This window comes from Archocentrus centrarchus, chromosome 6 (genome assembly GCF_007364275.1).
Source record: "Archocentrus centrarchus isolate MPI-CPG fArcCen1 chromosome 6, fArcCen1, whole genome shotgun sequence".
Lineage (NCBI taxonomy): Eukaryota > Metazoa > Chordata > Actinopteri > Cichliformes > Cichlidae > Archocentrus > Archocentrus centrarchus.
In genome coordinates, this window is record NC_044351.1 from 23,900,893 (window position 1) to 23,924,085 (window position 23,193).

At 42.1% G+C, this 23,193-nt stretch overlaps 3 protein-coding genes across 4 annotated transcripts in view; 2 read left to right on the plus strand and 1 right to left on the minus strand.

Moving 5' to 3' along the window:
- The first annotated feature begins 1,999 nt into the window (after positions 1-1,999).
- kxd1 (KxDL motif containing 1) lies at positions 2,000-5,167 on the plus strand. The gene is made up of 5 exons (XM_030732094.1): positions 2,000-2,122; positions 2,429-2,548; positions 2,687-2,839; positions 2,928-2,974; positions 4,151-5,167. Exons 2-5 carry the CDS (start codon positions 2,451-2,453, stop codon positions 4,405-4,407), a joined length of 555 nt encoding a protein of 184 aa, XP_030587954.1. The 5' UTR covers positions 2,000-2,122; positions 2,429-2,450; the 3' UTR covers positions 4,408-5,167.
- A 1,276-nt stretch (positions 5,168-6,443) lies between these two features.
- On the plus strand, positions 6,444-12,229 carry LOC115782082 (endoplasmic reticulum-Golgi intermediate compartment protein 2-like). The gene is made up of 13 exons (XM_030732089.1): positions 6,444-6,898; positions 6,982-7,090; positions 7,174-7,220; positions 7,301-7,368; positions 7,451-7,491; positions 7,756-7,857; positions 7,940-8,032; positions 8,646-8,701; positions 8,814-8,912; positions 9,006-9,103; positions 9,192-9,354; positions 11,026-11,099; positions 11,181-12,229. Exons 1-13 carry the CDS (start codon positions 6,793-6,795, stop codon positions 11,235-11,237), a joined length of 1,113 nt encoding a protein of 370 aa, XP_030587949.1. The 5' UTR covers positions 6,444-6,792; the 3' UTR covers positions 11,238-12,229.
- Positions 12,230-14,105: 1,876 nt separating this feature from the next.
- LOC115782074 (membrane-associated guanylate kinase, WW and PDZ domain-containing protein 2-like) overlaps positions 14,106-23,193 on the minus strand; it is a 94,472-nt gene continuing 85,384 nt past the window's right edge. Inside the window, exons 16-23 of one of the 2 annotated variants that reach the window (XM_030732079.1) lie at positions 22,681-22,920; positions 20,050-20,235; positions 19,311-19,638; positions 18,392-18,611; positions 18,081-18,224; positions 17,522-17,660; positions 17,193-17,228; positions 14,106-15,515 (exon numbers count right to left, since the gene is read on the minus strand). In XM_030732079.1, the coding sequence (XP_030587939.1) occupies positions 14,821-15,515; positions 17,193-17,228; positions 17,522-17,660; positions 18,081-18,224; positions 18,392-18,611; positions 19,311-19,638; positions 20,050-20,235; positions 22,681-22,920 (1,988 nt within the window). In that variant the 3' untranslated portion in view covers positions 14,106-14,820. Of the gene's footprint in view, positions 15,516-17,192; positions 17,229-17,521; positions 17,661-18,080; positions 18,225-18,331; positions 18,612-19,310; positions 19,639-20,049; positions 20,236-22,680; positions 22,921-23,193 lie in introns of both variants that reach the window. The other variant, XM_030732078.1, reaches the window with a different exon arrangement.

Sequence of the window (23,193 nt, forward strand, 5' to 3'; positions counted from 1 at the left end):
AATGTTAACTATTTATTTGCTCATCAGTTGAGTTGCGTGCAACCTAACTTATTCTGTATCATCACTTCGGATCTGTATCATGTAGACTGAAACGGCTGATAGATTGCAATCAAACTGTACTTCTCCCTTTTTACCTTGTAGCTTAAAAATGTTACAGAATAGTAGGATACAATAGTAGGATACATAACTCTAGACTTGCATGTATTGTTGCTATGCATTTACTTAACTTACAAGTTAGACGAAACAGTTTTGTATTTTTTATACATCATGTACTTTTTTTTACTTGTCCCTTAATAAAGGTAATTTTTGTGAGCTTTCTGGATGTATGGAGTGACTGAATTTATTGGTGTGAGCCAGAAAGGAGGATAATTCATATCAAGGGAGGGAAATGGGGAAGTTATCTTCAAAACATAGCAGTGCATGACATAATTACATTGTGCACTTTATTAGGTACACGCCTGCTTGTTATGACAAATCTATAATCAGCTGATCACATTGTGGCAAGTGTGCAGTTGCAGGGAGTACTTAGGAGAAAATGTTGATTTACTGGGATTTTTTTTTTTGATAGGAAGGCAACAGTAACTCAAATAACCACTTGTTACAACCAAAGGATGCAGAAGAGCATGTTTGAATACCCAACATGTTGAACTTTAAAGCAGATGGGGTACAGCAGCAGAAGACTACAGCGGGTGCTACTCCTGTCAGCTAAGAACAGGAAACTGAGGCTACAGTTTGCACTGATTCACCAAAAGTGGTCAAGAGAAGACTGGAAATTGGAAAAATGTTGGCTGGTTTGATGCGTCTTGATTTCTGCTGCAGCTTTTGGATGGTAGGGTCAGAATTTGGCATAAACAACATGAAAGCATGGGTCTATTTTGTCTTGTATCAGTGGTTCACGCTGGTGGTGGTGTGGGGAATATTTTCTTGGCGCACTCTGGACTCTAGTACCAACTGAGAATTGTTTAAATACCGCAGCCTACTCGAGTATTGTTGCTGACTATATCCATCCCTTTATGACCAAAGTGTACCCATCTTCTGATGGCTGCTTGCAGCAGGATAACACACTGTGTCACAGAGCTCAAATCATCTCAAACTTGTTTCTTGAACATGACAGTGAATTGACTGAACTCAGATGTCCTCCAAAGTCACCAAATCTCAATTCAAGAGAGCACCTTTGGGATGTGGTGGTGATTCTCATTGTGGATGTGGAGCTGACAAATCTGCAGCAACTGTGTGATGGCAACATGGACCAAAATCTCAGAGGAATGTTCCCACCACCTTGCTGAATCTTTACCAGAAAGAATTAAGTCAGATCTGAAAGCAAAAGGGAGTCCTAATGAAGAGGTCGGTGAGTGTAGATTACACTGTAAAATATGACAAACATCACAGTCCAAATGTACAAAAGGCTGTTCATATCACTGCTCTGTAAGTTCACTATAAGTCCTAAGCCATTACTATAATATATTCCATCCATTTTCTTCTGCTAATCCAATTCAAGGTCGCGCTTGTGGTGGAGCCTACCCAAAGCTGTCAAAGTACACTCAGGTCTCAAATTATATTGTACATTTTAATTTACCGAAGTTTTTGTCCAATTAAAAAAAACAAAAAAAACAAAACAAACTGCGCTACAGCAACCAAAACGTCAAATCCATTCCGTACGAGAATGGCTTAAATAAAGTAATAAAATAAAATACTGGCAAAAGAAAACAGTTCAATAACGTCAAAAAGTAAGTAGCTCAATTAAATAGAAGTAAAGTTGAATAAATGAACCAAATGATAGTAAAAATATGAATAAAATACAATAGAATGCTACGTAAAACTAAAGGCTGAATATAAAAATGAAGTTGCTCTGTAGAATTAAACAAGTCAGTAATTAAATAGAAAAATTAAACAGAATCTATATGGATCACTAAACACAGGATGATCGAAACTAAGATGAAAATGGAAAAAAACCCAAACAAACAAAAAAAAAAACAAAAACACAGGCACCGGAAACAGTGGTCTCGTGACAGGAACTACAAAAACAAGTGGTTTATTTTTCTGTGACAGCCAGCTGTCAAATGTAGTCTTAACCTGCTGTTTACGCGACCAAACACGGCAGAAAACCACCGTGCAACTCGAGGTAAGTAATGTAAATTTTGTAGTAACGTTTATTATTGTTATTGCGGCCAGGTGGCTGGCGTACTAACCCTCCGGTGGCTGGTTTGGGCGGCTAACAGGGAGCTGCAGGGCGGCTAAACACCGGTATAACTGTGAATTTAACATTAACAGCTGGAGGTGACTGTCTCTGATAAGTATTCATTAGAGTTAATAAATCTAGCTTGTCCGTATGCCCTTCTTTCTTTGTAGTATCTTAGATTCACTGTTTGTGTTTATATTTCTGGATATTTTTACTCATGCAGTTGTGAATAAATGCTTCTAATTGCAGCTTTTTCGGTTTGCTCGTCATCATGGTGGAGCACACGGCATCCGGCGTGTTCTGCAATCGGATGCTAAGCATGGTCAACTCTGAAGATGTTAACGCCATCATCCAGGCTCAGAGACACATGTGAGTGCCAGACTGAGCCCCGTATGATTTTTCTGGTACTTCGTACCAGGAGATATAAATTGGGTGTTCTGTTTAGGTTTGTTCTTGTATGTGTGAGATTAAGACATATGTTTATCTGGTTAACTGTTGCGACAACAGGCTCGACCGCTTTGAGAAAACCAATGAAATGCTGATCAACTTTAATGGGCTGTCTAATGTGCGCCTGCAGCAGATGAACGAGCGTTTCCTGCTCCACACTCGCACCCTCGTGGAGATGAAGAAAGATCTGGACAGCATCTTTAGAAGGATCAGGTTAGTGTCTACTCCCACCATGCCAACATACAAACACAAATAAATCTTTAACAGCTGTTTGTTTTTGTTTTTTTTCCTGCTTTTCCAGGACACTGAAAGGAAAGATTGCTAAGCAGTATCCAGAAGCTTTCAGCAGTGAGTTGGTGTTTTTCTTTCTATTCTAATCCACTCAAATTTTCTACAGTGCTGTGAAAAAGTATTAGCGCTCCTCTTGATTTCTTAGTTTTTTACATATTTGTCACACTTAAATGTTTCAGATGAAACAAATTTTAATTCCAGACAATGGTAACCTGAGTAAATATAAAATGTAGTTTTTAAATGATGATTTCCTATATTAAGGGAAACGGGTTATCCAGACCTACCTGGCTTTGTATGAGAAAGTAACGGCCCCCTGAATCTAACTGATTGTGCCACCCTTGGCAGCAAGAACTGCAATCAAGGGTTTGCAATAACTGGCAATGAGTCTTTCACATCGCTGTGGAGGAAATTTGGCCCCCTCTTCTTTGCAGAATTGTTTTGACTCAGTCACATTCGAGCATGAACAGCCTGTTTAATGTCATGCCAAAGCCTCTCAGTCAGATTTAAGTCTGAAAAACCTTTATTTTGTTTTTTGTATGTTTGTGAGCCATTCAGAGGTGGTCCTGCTGTATAACCCAAGAGTGTGTGTGAGCTTCAACTTTTGTCTCATCAGTCCACAGAATATTTTCCCAAAAGTCTTGGGGATCCTCAAGATGTTTTTTTGGCAAATGTGAGACGATCCTTTGTGTTCTTTTTTGGTCCGCACTGGTTTTCTACTTAGAACTCTCCCATGGATGTTATTTTTGCCCAGACTCTTTCGTATTGTTGAATCATGAACTCTGACCTTAACTGAGACAAGTGAGACCTGCAGTTCTTTAAAGGATGTTCTGTGACTTTCTGGATGATGACTGATGCACTCTAGGAGTAATTTTGGTAGGCCAACCACTCCTGGGAAGGTCCACCACTGTTCCACATTTTCTCCATGGCTCTCACTGTGGTTCACTGGAGTTTCAAAGCCTTAGAAATGGTTTTGTTACCCTTTCCAGACTTTTTCCATTACTTTTTCCACACAGGGCCAGGTAGGTTTGGATAGTTATTTTTCCCCTTAATAAATGAAATCATTTTAAAAACTGCATTTTGTATTCACTTGGGTTATTTTTGTCTAATAACATTTTTTTGATGATCTGAAACATTTAAGTGTAACAAATATGCAAAAAAGAAATCAGGAGGGGGGTACCGGCATTTTCACAACACTGTAAGTAGAATTATTTATAAATTTGTTTTTCCTGACAGACATCCATGAGTCACCAATCTTGGAGGATGAGGATGACGAGTTTGACCCTGTTCCCCCAAGCATCGCCACAACTAATACAACAGCCACCTCAGAGCAGAGCACAGAGTCATGTGACACTAGTCCAGATGTGATCTCACCCACTGTGAGCAGATGTTCTGAAGATCTCTCTCAGGAGCCACCTGACACGCCCACCTCTGATGTTCTAGAGACAGCAGTTCTACGGGACGAAGGACCTGACTCTGTCCCTGCAGAATAGGGTGGACTGTTAATGAATGGCTTTGTTTTACTTGAAACTTTTAGGAGGTCTTGTTGTATATTTGCATGTGTACTGGCCACTGTAATGTTTGCAGTCATTTATTTGTTTTATGTTTGTGGTGGCTCTGCACTGTCTATGAGAACTGCATTTTTTTTGCCATGATTACTTGTGTTGTGCCTGCATAGCACCACAATAATGCAGAAAATACTTGAACTTGTATAATATGCCAGTGTATATGTATATGTATAAATCACTAATGCACATCTGTCTAAGCAAAGAAGTTCTCATAATGGCTTTATAAATAAAAAAAAACTGAATATTGGTAGTTAATTTTCTGCCAGTGGTTATTAAACTTGTTGCAGCATTGTTGTTCTACAGGCTCCTGTTAACCCTATACAATATGTTTCCTATAAAACCAGGAAATATGTTTATCAATACCTTCACACTGCTAGTTACAGAAACCATTTGGTTTAAAAGCATATATTTTTATATTGTTTTATATTATTACTATTACTATTATTACTATTTGAAAAGCAAGATGCTGAAGCTAAAAAGAAGTAATGCTACAGAGTTATGGATGCATTTAAGAGTTGCAGTTGTTGTAGTCTTACACTTGAATAAAACTGCATTTTTAGGCTGAACAGTGTACAAGCCCTCATTAACAGACAATCAGGATGTATACTAAAAGTGTCACATGGTAATAATAACAGCCGATATCTTGATGCTAATTTTAAATAAAGGGGATGTATGTTTGCATGTTCTCCCCTTGCTTGCGTGGGTTTTTTCGAGCTACTCTGGTTTCCTCCCACAGTCAGTCTGCTTTTCACAAAATGTCACACAGTAACTGTCTGATAACATCTACGTCAGGGATGTGCTCTGAGCTCTTTCTTGTTTGCAGTGCTGATGGACAGATTGACAGATGAGATCAGTTAGGAGTCTCCACGAATGATGATGTTTGCAGGCGACATTGTGATCTGTAGTGAGAGTAGGGAGCAGATGGATGACAGTGTGGAGAGGTGAAGGTATGCACTGGAGAGAAAAGGAGTAGAAGCAAGACAGAATACATGTGTGTAAATGAAAGGGAGACAGATGTAACAGTGATGCTTCAAGGAGCAGAGGTAGTGAAGGTAGACAATCATCCAAAGCTAGGGACAGTGTACAAGAGGTGAAGAAGGAAGTGCAGGCAGGATGGAGACAAGTGTGAGGGGCGATCTGTAACAGATGAATAGCAGCAAAAAGGAAGGTTTACAAGATGGTCGTGAGACCTGCTATGATGTATGGTTTGGAGAAGGTGGTACTTGATAAGAAGAGCAGAGACTGAGCTGGAGGTGGCAGAGTTGAAGATGCTAAGATTTTCATTGAGAGTGACCAGGATGGACATGATCAGAAATAGATCAGATGGACAGCTCAGGTTGAACAGTTTGTGACAAAGTTAGAGAGACAAGGTTGAGATGGTTTGGAGATGTGCAGAGGAGGGATTATGGATATACTGGACAAGGGATGTTGAATATGGAGCTGCCAGAGAGGAGGAAGAGAGGAAGACCAGAGAGAAGATTCATGGATGCAGTGAAGGAGGACACGCAGAAGGTTGGTGTGACAGAAGAGGATGCAGATGGAGGCTGCTGTGGTGACCCCTATGGTGTCGTCCGGGGTGGGTGTGTGTGTGTTCTGTCATGATGCTGCACCCCACAGTTTGAGAAACACTGCCCTAAAAGGGAGCAGCAGAAAGAAGATGGATTAGAAATGTCACACAGTAACTGCCTGATAACATATCTGGTAAAAACCAGTCAGTACCTGCGTGACAGATGTCTTTTGTTAGTTAGTAATCCAGTCTTGGCCCCGTGACAAATTTGCCTGCACCAAACTCTTCATAGATTAATTTTTTACAAAGCCAAAACATAAAGCATAAAGGTGCACAAAGCTGAACTTTTTATTCTTTATTATTTTATTGTTAATATTATTTTTTTAAAGCTTTAAATCAGGACCAAATAGGAATAAATGCAGGCTGACTCCTTTTTCCACCGCTAGAGGGCGCTCAGACCAAATGAGTGCAGTTTTTCTGTGCAGAGACCGCGGGTCAAACGACAATGTAGATAGTCCATAGCATACTTATCTGTAGCTTTCTTCGTATTTGGATATTTCTTGCTGTTTCGTTGTGAACAGACACACTAGCTGTAGAAATACCAGTTTACGCTTAATTTAGCATTCGATCAGTTGTTTAGCTGGTTAGCTAGCTATCGCTATCGGCTAGCTGGGTTATTGTCATGACCAGCGTCAGCAAACTAAAGTAGACCTCAGCTGTCGTCGGTGTAAATATCCAAAACCTGAAAACATCCACTTCATGAGGGAGTCGCTTGGAGTTAAAGCTCCGCTGCAGGTCCCAAGATGAAGAGGCTGACGAAGAAGAAGGCTCTGACTTTGGTGAAGGAGTTGGACGCTTTTCCTAAAGTTCCTGAAAGCTACGTGGAGTCCACAGCCAGCGGAGGGACAGGTACACACAGCGCTTTTCTGACTGTAGCACCTTTCAGAGGGAGCGTCTGAGCCTAATTTGATCTCATTTCAAACTCTGTCCAGTGTCTCTGGTAGCTTTCACTCTCATGGCTGTCCTCGCCTTCCTCGAGTTCTTCGTGTACAGAATCACATGGATGAAGTACGAATATGAGGTGGACAAAGACTTCAGCAGGTAAAAGCTGAGCGAGTTCATGCCATCACTGCTCCCAAAAAGCCCTCAGCTGTGTCCTAACTGCACCTATTCTTCACCAACAGTAAACTCAAGATAAATGTGGACATTACAGTGGCCATGAGATGCCAGTGTAAGTACAGAACGGTCCATTTTTGTGTGTGTTTCAACATCAAGAACATGTTTTTAACTTGCGTGTTTGGTTGGATGCAGATATAGGTGCAGATGTCCTCGATTTGGCAGAGACTATGGTTGCCTCTGATGGCTTAAAATATGAACCAGTGAGTGTGAGCTTTTATCATGCAGTGAACAATAAAGATATAATCTCTGGCATGTCTGACAGTTGTGTTTTTCACTATTTAGGTCAACTTTGAGCTTTCACCACAGCAAAGATTATGGCAAATGTAAGTTATTTATTCACATTCAGCACTTTTTTTTTTTTTTTGGTGACATATATTACAGTCTGTAATCCAGTAATCCAATAACACTAAAAGACACCAAATGTTAGGCCATATAGGCATTTAACTCACTGAAGCATTTAGGTTTTCTAACAATTAAGGCAACATTTACATGCTTGTATTTGTTGCTGTTGCCATTTTTAAAAAAAATACATAAAATGGTTTAATGTCATCCTATGTTGTCCTAATATTTCTTTCCCTCCCTGTCAGGACTCTTCTCCACATCCAGGAGCGTCTGAGAGTGGAGCACGCTCTGCAGGATGTGATCTTCAAGGCTGCAATAAAAGGCTCTCCTCCTGTTCAGACAGAAAGGTACAGGACCCTCAGGATTATCTGTGTTTTGTTGGGGGATGGATGAAAGTGCAGTTACGCTGATTGCTAAGTTTCCCCACAGTGAGGACAGTGCCGCTTCCCTGAGTGCCTGCAGGATCCATGGACATCTCTATGTCAACAAGGTGGCAGGAAATTTCCACATTACTGTTGGCAAGTATGTAATACTCACAATGATTTTTAAAAAATACTTTTAATTATAATTTAGCTAAATAAATAAATAAATGAATGGAGGCAGTGAAACTGGCATTTTTGTGGAGTGGCAGTTGTAAAGGAATAGATTATGGTGCAATAATGATTTTATTACTTTGGTTTGATAATCTTTGGAAGCTGCAAATGTAATTGAAATTCAAATTTGATCATTGCACAGCTCTGCTGTCTAGTGCTTCCTTGCACTAGTTTCATGCATTTCCACCAATAAAGACACAAAGTTGCATTGACATCAGTGGCTATGAGGAGGGTAACCACAAGGAGACTGGAATGACTCGCACTGCTGCTGTGGAAAAGAGACACCGGACTGTTGCTGATATAGTTTTGTAGAGTGATTATCAACTGCAAGCCTTCTAGCTAGCCTACTAGTCCCCCCCTTAGGTTGGTTTTGCTCTTAGCTTGGTAATAAGGGCGGGAATCGGGGCCTTGATACCTGGGCTCTGCCCTCTCTGGTCACCCTTGTGTTCCTCTGGTTGCAAATTATTAACCAGAATAAGGTATTCTGAGTGTTGTCATTGATCTTTTTATATGGTTTTGCTGACCTTTTCCTCCCCTCACAGGTCCATCCCACATCCTCGAGGTCATGCCCATTTAGCTGCCCTCGTTAGCCATGACTGTAGGTTTGCAATCTTTTTGACATGCCTACATATTCTCTGAAAACATGGTAGTGAGAGATGGAAAAATATATATATATTTTTATCTAATTGTTTTGATTTGTTGCATTACAGCTTACAACTTTTCTCACCGGATTGACCACCTGTCCTTTGGAGAAGTACTTCCTGGACTCATCAGCACTCTGGACGGCACTGAGAAAATCGCATCCGATTGTAAGTCCATGTTTCAAATTCTTCAGTTGCTTTTTATTAATGTGTTCTGTTATACTTGTATTTCCACTGATGACTCTTGATGCTTCTCTCCAGCTAACCACATGTTTCAGTACTTCATCACCATTGTGCCAACCAAACTGAACACCTACAAAGTTTCTGCAGAAACGCATCAGTACTCCGTCACTGAGCGGGTAGGTCTGAGTTTGTACTGCTGTAGTTGTGGAGTAGACTGTGTATTAGTATACTGAATGTGTTTGGATGTCTCTGGTTGTCCTGCAGGAACGTGTGATAAACCATGCTGCAGGCAGCCATGGAGTCTCAGGGATCTTTATGAAATATGATATCAGCTCACTAATGGTCAGTGTCACTGAGCAGCACATGCCTCTCTGGCAGTTTCTCGTCAGACTCTGTGGCATCATTGGAGGCATTTTCTCCACCACGGGTAGGTATCGCGCTTCAGCTCATGCTGTTTAAGTGCTGATTGCATTAAGAGTGTACTGCAGTAACATTTTCAGATTGCTCTCCTGACTTTAGGTGCTTTTAATTTATTTAACTCCAGCTTGGAAAACAACTTGCAGATCACAGTGAATATTTATTCAGTGCTCTTTTTTTTTTTTTTTTTTGGTAAAGTATTGCAGTTAGGAAGAAGAACTGCTGTGATGTGCAGCTTTAAAACATACAGTAACCTTTACAACTCTAAACTCTGCATGTTTTAGTCAATTATGATATAGATTTTGGATGTCAGAGCTTCTTATAAGCATTTCAAGACATCAGCTGCTTGCAAGTTAACTGGCTAAATCATGCATTGTCTGAAATTCCTATTCATTTGAAGTGCAACTATTACACTCATTTACAGCTCCATGTTTTTATTCTTGGACTCAACTCAACTATAGTAGCTTTGCATGAGTCACAGTACAAATTAATACTTATTTATCTTATACTGGGCCTTCATGCAGCCTCTCATGTCAGCCGCTGCCTGAAACCCTTCCCTCTTGGTTTAAACCAGTTTTTTCTGATTGGCTACACTTTGCAAACAGACTATTTCAACAACAGGTGGGAGTAGCTTCTGTGCCTAAGATGACTATATTAACATATCTGCTCTCACTGATTTTTTTTTTTTTTTTTTTTTTTTTTTTTACAAGAGTAAAATTGCTATTGCTAAAAGTATTCATTCGTCTGCCTTCCCATTCTTAATCCATTGGGTTTAATATGATGTCGGCCCACTCTTTGGAGTTACAACAGCTTCAACTCTTCTGGGAAGGCTTTCCACAAGGTTTAGGAGTGTGTTTATGGGAATTCTTGACCATTCTTCCAGAAGCTTTTTTTGTGAGGCCGGACACTGATGTTGGATGGGAAGGCCTGGCTCGCACTCTCTGCTCTAATTCATCCCAAAGGTGTTTTATAGGGTTGAGGTCAGGACTCTGCAGACCAGTCAAGTTCTTCCACACCCAACTTGCTCATTCATTTCTTTATGGTCCTTGCTTTGTGCATTGGTGCACACTCATGTTGGAACAGGAAGCGGCCATCCCCAAACTGTTCCCAAAGTTGGGAGCTGTCCAAGATGTCTTGGTATGCTGAAGCACCCCCCCCCCCCCCTCCCCCAATCAAACTTTATCCATTAGATTGCCAGACAGAGAAGCGTGAATCATCACTCAAGAGAAGACGTCTCCACTGTTCTAGAGTCTAGTGGCGGTGTGCTTTACACCACTGCATCTGACACTTTGCATTGTGCTTGGTAATGTAAGGCTTGAATTTAGCTGCTCAGCCATGGAAACCTATTCCATGAAGCTCTCCAAGCACTGTTCTTGAGAGGTACCCTTTAACAATGAAAGCAAGACCTTGGAGACCTTTGAATTCATCTAATTTAACAAAGCTGGGCAAGGTTTTCTCAAAGAAATTCTTAGCTTGTCCTTGAATGTTGCAATTTAGTGTTCCAAACGTGAAGATACTGCCAAGACTAAACTGTGGAGGGTTCTGTAACTCTGCTTGTGAACTTTCATTCTTAAATGAATGATGTAAATTCATGCTTTATGCATTAGTCACAGCTGTTCCTTTTATCTTATCTAAACCCTCAACATGAAACATCAGTATGTACGCTTTGTCTTACTGGCAGGTATGATCCACAGTTTGGTCGGGTTCTTGGTGGATGTGATTTGCTGTCGTTTCCAAATAGGAGTCTACAGACCTGTAAGTTAATATTGAACTAAAACAAGTACAAGAGCAATTCAGCCCTTTTGCAGTGGTACTAATTTTTTTCTCTCTTCTCAGAAGGATCAGGTGACAGCACAGGAAAACAGTAAAACTCTACTTGCTGCTGAAAATTGACACTCAGTAACAGCAGATGCTCACAATCTTGGCCTTACCCACAGACAGCAATGACATGCTGGGGAGATGTTTACAAGTTTTATTATAAAATGTCCCTTTTTTGTTGACAGTGTGTATTTTTTTTAATCTGTTTTTACTGTGTGATTGTAAAAATCTGATGCAGTGGTATGTCTGCCTGGGAATGACTGTAATCAGTACCTCCACTAGTCAGCTGTCACTGTCACTGGAGATGAAAAGCAGAAATTCTTAGATAAATTGGGTAGGATTCACTAGATTTACTGGAATGGTACCTGCAGGCCAACATATTTTCACTTCTCTCCATTTTCCACCGCTACAGGGTAGTGAGGTCAGGACTCTTTTTTTTTTTTTTTACTTTTTACAGACATAAACATTATACTTAAACTGTCAGGGAGATGTCAGTTAAATTCACATGGAACAACTTCCCAGCTCCCCAGTCAAAAATGCATCTCATCACCTTCAGATAAAGGAAAAACGTGGGTGTGTGTGCCGGGGGTTCAGAGTTTCAGTCCACTGGCTGGCCAGGGCCCCCTCTGCGTGGAGCCTGGATATTCTCCCTGTGGGCTCTCTGTATGTACTCTAGCTTCCTCCCACAGTCGAAAGACATACATGTTAACTGGTGATGTGTGAGCCTGAAATGCGGTCACTGTGTTAGCCTTGTGATAGACTGGCAACCTGTCCGTGGTGTACTCTCGGATAGACTCCAGCAGAAGATGGATGGATTGATGTGTGTATGTGTGCCTTTTTAAAGTGGAACTGTGTCAAAAGATTAGGTGTTTGTTGGTGGCATCATGGGTTAAATGAGAAACAGATGTGAGAATAGAAAATCCAATTTCAAGTTAATTGTGAACATTTATATGTCTGTGGTAGATCCCACTGTAGTCTGAGCTTTGGCTGGAAACACTGAAAATCTGAGTCAAAGGTGTTTGTGTTTGCTGGTTGTTGTTGTTTTAAATAAACTAAAGTTTTAATTACCACGAATAAACAAATGACAGATGCTGAAACCAATGCATTAGTGCATTGAATATTTGCTGTTTTGTTTGGGTAAACAACTGATTAATGCTTGACAGTCTGGAGAATTAAACTGACCACTATTTCTGCTGCAGTCTCCTTCAACAAGTAAGAATCTGTAGAAAAGTATATTTTACACCATGTCAAGAGTTTATTTGACAGTATTTCAGAATATCTTTCAGTAAACAAGTTTTGTTTTTTAGCAAAATGTAATATATCAGTACTGTCGCATTTCATAAAAATAGTTGTTCACGTCTTTGAAACTACAGTATCAATGATACAGTAAACCATATTTGTAGGAATACAGCTGTACAAGGTGAATAGTACACAATTAACACTACACAGTTATACTTGATCTCAGTGGGGATTTATGAGCGTGCCACCCTTTACAGGTTCTGATAAGCAGGTTTTCTTTTCTTTTTTTTGTTCATACAAAATCAGTCACAGCAGGCAAGGGGGTGGGGAGTGGGGAGGGGGTGGCCTGGATGGAGACAGAGGGCTGGATGACAAATTCTTTCAGCTTTTGCTAACTTTGACATTTGTACATACAGCAAGCACATTTCTACAGCCTACTGCCATGTTTTCATTCATCTCGTTAACCATTTAAATCACAGAGAGCACAGCTCAGTCAGAAACATCCAGACCACATTTTACTCAGAATCTACTGCGGCTCAGGCTCTCAATGCACAAGGTCTTATTAGTATCCCAGTCAGCAGGTACGTGGTTTTTACCAGTTTGGATGTGCCATCATGCTGCGTTCGAACAGTCACAATGTATTGTGCCTGTTTTTGTTTTTTTGTTTTTTTTTTTAAATCATCTGGTCCTCCAGTACGCAAAAGCTTTAGTGATAAATTTTTAATAAAGAGCAAACATCTTGCTGAGAAAAATGGATGACATCAAAATGGAGAAATGCAGGAGGATAGTGACGTCTCGGGTGTCTCTGCTTCGACCTCTGCCCTCTGATTTCACATCTGGTGTTGCCGGAAACAATACAAATTTAACGTTAAGCTGAAATACAGAAACCACGGTCCACTTCGATGAAGCCCTGTCTTGATAAACGTTCACAGCTCTACACTCCCAGAAGACTCTAAGAAGAGGGTGTGATGCTACAGGCTACATGTTATCCCCTTTAAAACACAAGGGGACAAGGGCAATCATTGACACTGATAAGCTATACAGCCGAGTGCATCAAGATATATACTGCTTGGCATCCGACGAAAAACAGGTTTCACAACTCAGCAGTTTGCTGACATATGTGCATGGTCACTAATATCTGTTTTGCATTCAGTTCCCAAAATAATTCACAATGGCAACAGCTCTGCATTAGTTCGAGTAAGGCACTCTGCCCCACCTCATCACCATCGGCCTCCTCTTCCCCGCACCGATGCCCTTCTCCCACAGTGATGTGGTACACTTAGCACAGTAAAAGGCATAGAAATGGGAAATAGAGACTGGACAAATTTTTCCTTTTGATCATTAAAATGAATACAACACAGCTTATAATTCTGCACAATGACCTAATGGTTGACTGTGATCAAGTTGTGTACATAACTCAGAAGAGTATCATGAGTTCTTACTAAGCCAACTGTCTTCAGTTACCTAAAAGTTCAATTCTGTGGGGAAAAAAAATCCTTTTTGTCTCACCGACTGGTCTGCTCCACGTCTCATGATGTTCTGCCTTTAAAAGACATGAGTCCCTGTCTAAAGACATGGTGGTTTATATCCATGCACACAAACACCGCCTCCCTCAGAGGTCTGGGTGTGGTGTCTCGTACAGTCTTTGATATGTAGTTTATAGACGAGGCCATGGAAATAGTGATCCTAAAATACTGTCCTGGATTTCTTTCTTTTTTTTTTTTTTTTTTTTTTTTTTAAAACAATGTGTCTAACTACAACACTGCCTCAAAAACACCAATAGGTATGTTTCTGAGTTTACCAAATGTACATATTTTTCACATCTTTACATTTATAGTGTATGATATATTGGTAGGCATGTGCGATTTAACATATGTCAGGTTAACCAGGCTGTTGTTGGGGTCAGTGCCATGTGTTCCAGGAGTTTCAGTGTCACTGTCTCCATCTGACACGTGTAGTCTCATTGTTCCCACTGCACAGAGAAAATAGAGCCAAAAAAGAAAGAAATCTCCTGGTTGAACATATGTTTCTCTTCCTTTTTCCATGTGAGGCCACGCTGCAATAACCGGTCTGAACCAGATACGATTAAGCAGTTAAAGGTACATATCGAAAGCACAGCTCCACTCAGAGTCAGGCATCATCGCTCCATCTGTGATCAGAACATCAGCGGTCACGTACAAGGGTCCCCATCAGGTTTAGACCATATGTTACAATAGCTGTGTAAGTTTCTTTGTCTTTAAGGTGGTGGGTGTAATAATCATCTTGTAACAACAACTGAAATATAAAACATGACCTCAGAAGTAGATGGAGATGAAAACAGGGCAGAGAGAGACGGCAGGGGAGATTTACCGATTTTCTGAGAGGTCCAGTGGTGAACTGAATGAGGAGCCGTGAGGAGCCCAAACCAATAAGGTCCATTCTACCTGCTTACTGTGGAGGTCCAGGACCTCAGGGTGCCAGGCAGTTTGTCAGAACCGGGGACATTCCAGGGCCTCGGGGAGGCAGCTGCACTCCTTGCTGGAGGATCTTCTACGGTTTTGGAGGGGCAACAGAGCCCAATATGGCCACTGGCCCTCTCATCTTCTCTGGAGAACAGACCTCTGGACACCAACCTCTCCTGGAGGCTGATATGTCCATCTCCACTGCCCTGAGAGGCTCCATTTAAATTCATACCTGCATATGGGTCCCAGGGCCAGATAGTGCTTAATGCCTGTGTATGCAGGCCCTTTCTTTCACAGCAGGGGGAGCAAATCTCCCTTTGCCTATCTCTTCTGTCAATGCACCTTCCCACAACAGCTTTGGAAGGCAAAGCCCGAAGCTGTCTGTCACCCGGTCCACAGTCCATCTCTCCCGACCCCTGAGGGGTTCCCTGACCCCTGATGATGCATTTCTGCTCGGTGGACCTGCCACCTGCAGCCCCTCTAATGGAGCTGTGGTCTGTCAGCTTTGGAGCTTTGTCTGCCATACACACTGTGGCCTCTAGAGGGAGTTGATGAGGGGAGTCTGGGGCTGACACTGGATGGGATGGGAGCAATGGATTCAGGTGAGGTTCCAGGGTCACTTCCTGCAGGGCAGAGTGGGTTGTAGAAAGGGAATCCCAGGGGCCGGCACAGTCTGTCAGGGAGGAAGAAAGTACACTCAAATGGACTGAGATGAAACAGGTGGAAAACAAGCATGCACATGCATACAGAGACAGAATCAAGTGAAAGAAAAAAAAACAGAAAAACATGTTCTTTTACAATATCAGGTAAACTTGCATGTGTATAAGCAGCACAACAACAGACCTATGTGCCAGGATTTATTCAGTGCTTGTAAACAGTTAACATATACTTTATTGTCAAAAGTATTCGCTTATCTGTCTTCACACAAATATGAATTTGAGCAACATTCCATTCGTAATCCATAGGGTTTAACACAATGTCGGCCCACCCTTTGCAGCTTTAATAACTTTGCAGCTATGGGAATATTTGACCATTCTTTCAGAAGTGCACTTGTGAGGTCGGACACTGATATTGGACGAGCAGGCCTGGCTCGCAGTCTCCACTCTAATTCATCCCAAGAGTCAGGTTGAGGTCAGGACTTTGTACAGTCAAGTTCTTCCACACCAAACATGCTCATCCCTGTCTTTGTGGACCTTGCTTTGTGCACTGGTGTACAGTCATGTTAGAACAGGAAGGGGCCATCCCCAAACTGTTTCCACAAAGTTGGGAGCATGAAACTGTCCAAAATGTCTTGGTATTCTGAAGCATTAAGAGTTCCTTTCACTGGAACTAAGGGGCCAAGCCCAACTCCTGAAAAACAACCCCACACCATAATCCCCCTTCCACCAAACTTTACACTTGGCACAGTGCAGTCAGACAAGTACCGTTCTCCTGGTAACCACCAAATCCAGACTTGTCCATCAGACTCATCCAGAGAACACATCTCCACTGCTCTAGAGTCTAATGGCAGCGTGCTTTACACCATTGCATCTGATGCTTTGCATAGTGGTTGGTGATGTAAGGCTTGGATGCAGCTGCTTGGCCATGGAACCCCATTCCATGAAGCTCTCCATGCACTGTTCTTGAGCTACTCTGAAGGCCACATGAAGTTTGGAGGTCTGCAGTGATTGACTCTACAGAAAGTTGGCGACCTCTCTCCGTACTGTGTGCTGCTGATCCCACTTTGTCATTGTATGTGGCCTATCACTTTGTGGCTGAGTTGCCGTCATTCCCAATCACTTCCACTTTGTTATAATACCACTAACAGTTGACTGTGAAGTATTTGGTAGTGAGGAAATTTCACAACTGGACTTGTTGCACAGGCGGCATCCTATCATGGTACCACGCTGAGCTCCTGAGAGCGACCCATTCTTTCACAAATGTTTATAGAAGCAGTCTGCATGTCTAGGTGCTTGGATTTATACACCTGTGGCCATGAAAGCAATTGGAACATCTGAATTCAATGATTTGGGTAGGTGAGTGAATACTTTTGGCAATACAGTGTATTTATAGTTGTGTGACAGACTGATCCCGAGCAGCTCTGAGTACAATGTTTACTTCACAGCTCTCTTCAGGATGATATAATTATACCTGGAGGGTCACTACAAACCATTTTTCACTCTTATTACAACACACACAAGCACAGATACGCACATGCCTGCAAGTCCCACATGCAGAAACCCATGATCATAGTCAGTACATCTACATTGCACACAGATTAATCGGTATGGAGAGAGAGACATGCAGTTTTCACAAACCGTGTCTTTAGAGTGGCCCATTAGGAAGAAATAGGGGGAGCTTAGTGTGTCACCTTTCATGCACATGGAGAGGTTGGAAGGTACCATTCCTGAGGGAAGGCAAGTAAAAGCCTATACCAATCATTAGACTTAAAGCAGAGGGGTTACAACACATGAAGGCTTGAGAGTTGGTTGTTACCATCTACTGTTTAATCAAAGTAGTTTACCACGTATTAGTTGAGGAGCAAAAAGTGGAACAATATTAATATATGTTAATATGTTCTTGAGTTAAGTTAAAAGGCAAAAAATAAATCCCTAGTATGAGACTTTTAAAAGACAGTATTTCAGAGACTGGAGTGAACAAATGTAAACAATGAGACTAGTTTTTGTCAGGAAAACTCACCATATTCTGGCACCTGTCCTGTGCCTCTCTTTAACAGCAGCCTGACTCGCCTGCCTCCTGCTTTGATGAGTTCAATGGCGCGGGCGTGAGTCATGTCCCTAGTGCTGTCTCCATTAATCTCTATGATCTGATCTCCAACCTTGAAGAGATACACACAGGACAGGGTCAATTTCTGACAACCGCTGTTTACTAACAGAAGGGTAACTTTTCTACGCAACCAGTCTTCTGCTGGGGAACCTCCACTGAGCAACTGGGGAATGAGTGCCATTAAGAGCCTTGTTCAAGTGCATTTCAACAAGAGTGGTTAAGGGTGAGCAGAGGGTTTACTCAGTTCACATGGATTTATACTTACTCGCTTAAGCAGAAGACAAAAATCCATGCTCTGCTAAACTTTACACCATCTCTAGATGTGTGTGTGTGTGTCTGAGGCTGGATTAATCAGGCTTACTTTTTCCATTAAAAAACAAAGAACAAAACAGAGCCGTTCATATTCACCAACTGTAATCCCAATCATCCGCCAACGAGTGCTTTCACTCTGTCATGGTTTTCCTTATCTCACCCTCATCCTTCCATTTCGTATAGCAGGACCATCCTCTGCAAGGCGCAACACAAACAGGTCCATCTTGTACTCTCTGCCTCCACGAATACTGAAGCCAAAACCTTTAGCACTTTTCTCAAGCTCCACTGTAAAGTAATCATAGTCCTGCAGAACAAAATGCAGACAATTTACAACAGAAAAACAGCAAATAAAATATATGGTTGCTATGTCAACAAAGATTATGATAACTTTATCTGCAATAAGTTACAAACCTGCATACAAATGAAGGATGTACGGTCAACATAAGCAGACAGTTCTTGGTCAAGCTCTACCTGTGGTCTGAAGTCAGCTGGGATCCCCAGAGGGAACTGGGCAGCTGCAGGGTGCTGTCTAAAGTCCAGCAGACCAGGCGGATGTCTGTAGTCCAGTGTTGGTGGCTGGCGATAATCAGTCACCGGTGGGTGACGATAGTCTACTGGAGGTTGTCGATAGTCAGTGAATGGAGGATGGCGGAAGTCAGGTTTGACATCCTGCCTTGCTTTTACCTCTGACCTGCCATAAGAAAGAAAAGTTGACATAAAAAAAAATCAGAGAAGAGAGATGAAAACATCAATTTCAAGAAGCATTAAAGATGGTCTTCCCACATGGACATTGTCCTTAATGGTATAAATTTACTGTTGAAGGAACTCGGGAGATGCGAAGGAGGAAAAAAGCAGAGAATTACGTTAGGTGTGCAGATGAGGCTCAGCATAAAATGGATGGGTGGAAATATCAGCCTATGTTATGAAACTTTTATCTAGTTCACACTTGCAAAATGGGCATAAACCCACAGCTCTGGGAGTGCTGCTCACAGTGTCTTGATCTGAGACTCACGCACAGACACAGACACACACTCACACACACGCACACTCATCCAAGCACATACTCACACTTTTATAGTTTTGACACAGATCAGGGTCTGATTGCTAGGTTCCTGCATTATAGAGGAGATACCTTAAAGTAAATTATTCACTGGCACTGTAGAAGCTAAGTGGTCTTATGCAACTGGGCAGAAACCAGGCTGAGACAGAGTCTCTGACTGGGACACAAGTTCTCTGTGGTCACAGGTTTTCTGCTGAACTTATTGGCACACTTCCTTTAACATCTGTCACCTGTGAAATTCATGCCCCTCCTTCTTTCAGTCATTCTCTTCACATTTTAACAAACCTCACAAAACACTGATGCTGAAAATCCTTCTTAGCACAGCCTTACCTGCCATCGTGGAGGTAGAGCTGTGGATGGGGGCCAGAGGGCTGTGTGACTGGGCTCTGCTGGGTTCCAGCTGGTGCAGGCTGGGAGGCTGCTGGTGCAGGAGGGCCAGTCACCGTTTGGTTTGTCTGAGCTGGTGTCTGGCCGGGTTGGACTAGTGTCTGGCTGGGTGCTTGACCTGGCTGAGTGGCTGTTTGGCCTGGCTGAAGAGCCATTTGGCCAGAGTGTGTGCCTCCTTGGCTCGTCTGGGCTACAGGACTGGGCTGGGTCTGCGGGCTGTGCTTCTGGGTCATGGGACTCTGCTTCTCTGAACTTGGACCAGAATGGGAACCTGTGATGAACAGAGGGTCAGATAAAACTGTACGTGACCGGCAAATTCAGCTCTGAATAAAAAGTAAATTAAATGGATTGACAAATAACACATGCTCAGGATGTGTAAGCTTGCAGAAGAGGAACATTGGAGGAATTATTTGCTCTATTTGCTAAAGAACCTCGTAACCTTTAGGTTTCTGCATCACCAAGCACAAACTGTCTGTCCTTTATAGATTACTAAATATAGAAAGGCTTTTGACTTTTTAACCTTAGCAAATGCAACATCTTTTGTTTGTAAGGCTTTCCTTGGGAAAGTGAAATAAAATATATTCATTTGAAACAAAGGGAGTTTTCCGCAAAGGCAAAAAAGGAGCCAAACAAAAATTCACAGAACAACATCTAATTTTATTTGCTGTGCAAAAAAACTTACTCTCCTCTGGTATGATGTGCAGCGTGACTGTCAGTCCAGCATCTTTAATAAGCTTGACAATGTCTGCATGCGGCATGCTGATAATGGACTGTCCGTTCACTGCCAGGATCCGGTCGCCCACCTTCAGCTTCCCGCATCTGTCTGCTGGGCTGCCCTCGATGATGCGTCCTATTTTATGGGGGACAGCTGGAAACAGACAACAGCAAGGTGGTTGATGTGAGCAATTTTGAAGAAATATGTTAAAACAACACATTAACATTTGTATTGCAGCATTAGCTTCACCAGTCGTGACTGTGCAACAGTGCAGCCACTGTGTAAAATTAGAGGTCTAAATATTTTGATGCTTCCCTATTACAGCACAGAAAACAATGATGTCCATTTTATGATGATAGTATGCAAACTAAACAAATGGAACTTTGAATTGAAGCTTTTGCAGAAACATAAAACATAAAAGAAAATTTCCACTTCATTACAAAATATCTCTGAACCCACCATGCATAGAAAACCCCTCAGGGATTGTTGAGCATTACATCCTGAACTAATGTTTAGTTCAGGGTGTAATTCAGTGTACTAAAATGGGTATACCAGACCACTTTGCGGGTATGTTTATTCTTAGGTATATGCAGAAATATGCTGATTGCAGTGGATGTTCCCAGAATTTGCTGGGCATTTGAGAAGAATGAATTCATCTTCAAAACATCTGTCAAAACGTCTGTTGAAAGACATTAGCTCCCTGTAGCAGTGTGTAATCATTTGCTTAATAAAGCCTCATTTAAGGCTTTTAAAGATGCTTTTAATACTACTTAAGGCTGAATCAAGAACAAAAAAAAAAAATTATAGTCTTACAAGACAAATTGATTTCTCTTGACCATGGGTAATGGAAGCTCTGAAGCTACTGGACGGGATAAGAAACAGCACTTTAATGGAAGTGATTTTATGATAATGACCAAATCTCTTTTCAGCCATGGAGTGTAAAGAGAACAGACATTGTACAGTTACAAAGAAAAAAAAAATTCTACAATGCATCTGACATGTTTGAAAAAATGTAATGTACTAACATTTACAATTTGTTCCCCATGTAGAACTTAAATACACTGCATAAAAAAATTAAAGGAACACTTTGACTGGGTAATGTGTTAGGAATGAAAGGATGGCACATTGTTTGATGGAAAATACATTTATCAACCCACAGGCTAGTCCATTTTGCCAAAATTTCATTGCAGCAACTCAAAATGGTACTCTGTACTGTAATGTTTGTATGGCTCCCACATGCTTGTATGCATGCCTGACAATGTTGGGGTATGCTCCTATAATGAGACGATGGATGGTGTCCTGGGGTATCTCCTCTTAGATCTGGACCAGGGCATCACTGAATTCCTGGACAGTCTAACATGCAACCTGGTGGCATCAGATGGACTGAAACATAATGTCCCAGAGGTGTTCTATTGGATTCAGGTCAGGCGAGCATGGACGGCCACTCATGGGTATCAATTCCTTTATCCTCCAGGAACTGTCTGCATGCTCTTGCCACATGAAGCTGGGCACTGTGGTGCACCAGGAGGAACCCAGGACCTACTTGCACCAGCACAGGGTCTGACACTGGGTCCAAGGATTTCATTCTGATACCTAATGGCAGTCAGGGTGCCGGAGGTCTGTGTGTTCCTTCATGGATATGTCTCTCCAAACTGTCCCTGACCCACCACCAAACCGGTCATGCTGAACAATGTTACAGGCAGCATCACGTTCCCCATGGCTTCTCCTTTCACGTCTGTCACATGTTCTCAGGGTGAACCTATGAAAAGCACAGGGCACTTTTGGTGGACCTGCCAATTCTATGGCAAATGCCAGTCGGGCTCCATGGTGCCGGGCAGTGAGCACATGGTCCACAAGATGACATCGGGCCCTCAGGCCACCCTCTTGAAGTCTGTTTCTGATTGTTTGGTCAGACACATTTACACCACTGGGCTGCTGGAGGTCATTTTGCAGGGCTCTGGCAATGCTCATCTTGTTCCTCCTTGCACAGAGGAGATGATACCGGTCCTGCTGATAGGTTAAGGACCTTCTAGAACCCTGCCCAGCTCTCCTGGAGTAACTACCTGTCTCCTGGAATCTTTTCCATGGTCTTGAGACTGTGTTAAGACGCACAGCAAACCTTACGGCAATGGCACATATTGATATGCCATCCTGGAGCTGGACTACCTGTGCAACCTCTGTAAGGTCCAGATATCACCTCATGCTAACTAACAGTAGTGACACTGACCATAGCCAAAAGCAAAACTAGTAAAAAAAAAATAATAATAAAACCATTCCTGTTTTGGAGGTTGTCTCATTGTTGCTCCTCTATTGCACCTCTTGTTAATTTAATTAAAACCAAAGCAGCTGAAGCTGATTAACAACCCCCTCTGCTACTTAACTGACCAGATCAATATCCCAGAAGATTGACTTGATGCTCTACTCTGATTAAAAAAATATTCCTTTACGTTTTTGAGCAGTGAAGTGTAGCAAAAACCAAATGGCACCTGTGCTCCTACTACCTTTAGGACAATTGGTCATCAGGATGTAAAAATCACCATTTGTGTTTAGGAATAACCTTCAGGGATCCTTACAGATGCAAGTCATTCTGTAACTCACTGATGACGGTGGCATTTTCCGGTCTGTTCAGAGAGCTGATGATGACAAAGCCAAAGCCCTCGTTCTCCTTCCGGTTAATAACCACATCACTGGTTTGCAGGGCAGATCCCTCTGGTGTTGAAGTAGCAACCGGGGCAGCGACCACCGGAGGGCCGGAAGCCGAGGCTGCATCGCTACGTGGAGAGCTGTGCTGTGTCGACACTGAGCCGGGGCTGCGGCCGTTTACAGGGCATGGTTCACCTGAAGGAGGGAAAGAAAGCAGGTGAGACGAATCAAAGCATCAGCTCTAATTAATTTTGCACAGTGGTCATTTATTTTTCACAATTGTTTTAAGGCAAAAGCAGCTAAAAATGTAGCCATTGAAGAAAAAAAAAATCAATATTGATGCATAAAACAGTGGGCTTCAAACCCAGCAGGGATTCCATGTCAAAGTCAAACTTGGCTTCTCTGCTTGTCATTTATGACTCTCTTGTAACCGCATGCCCCTGCAGGAGAAGCACACCCAGAAAGACA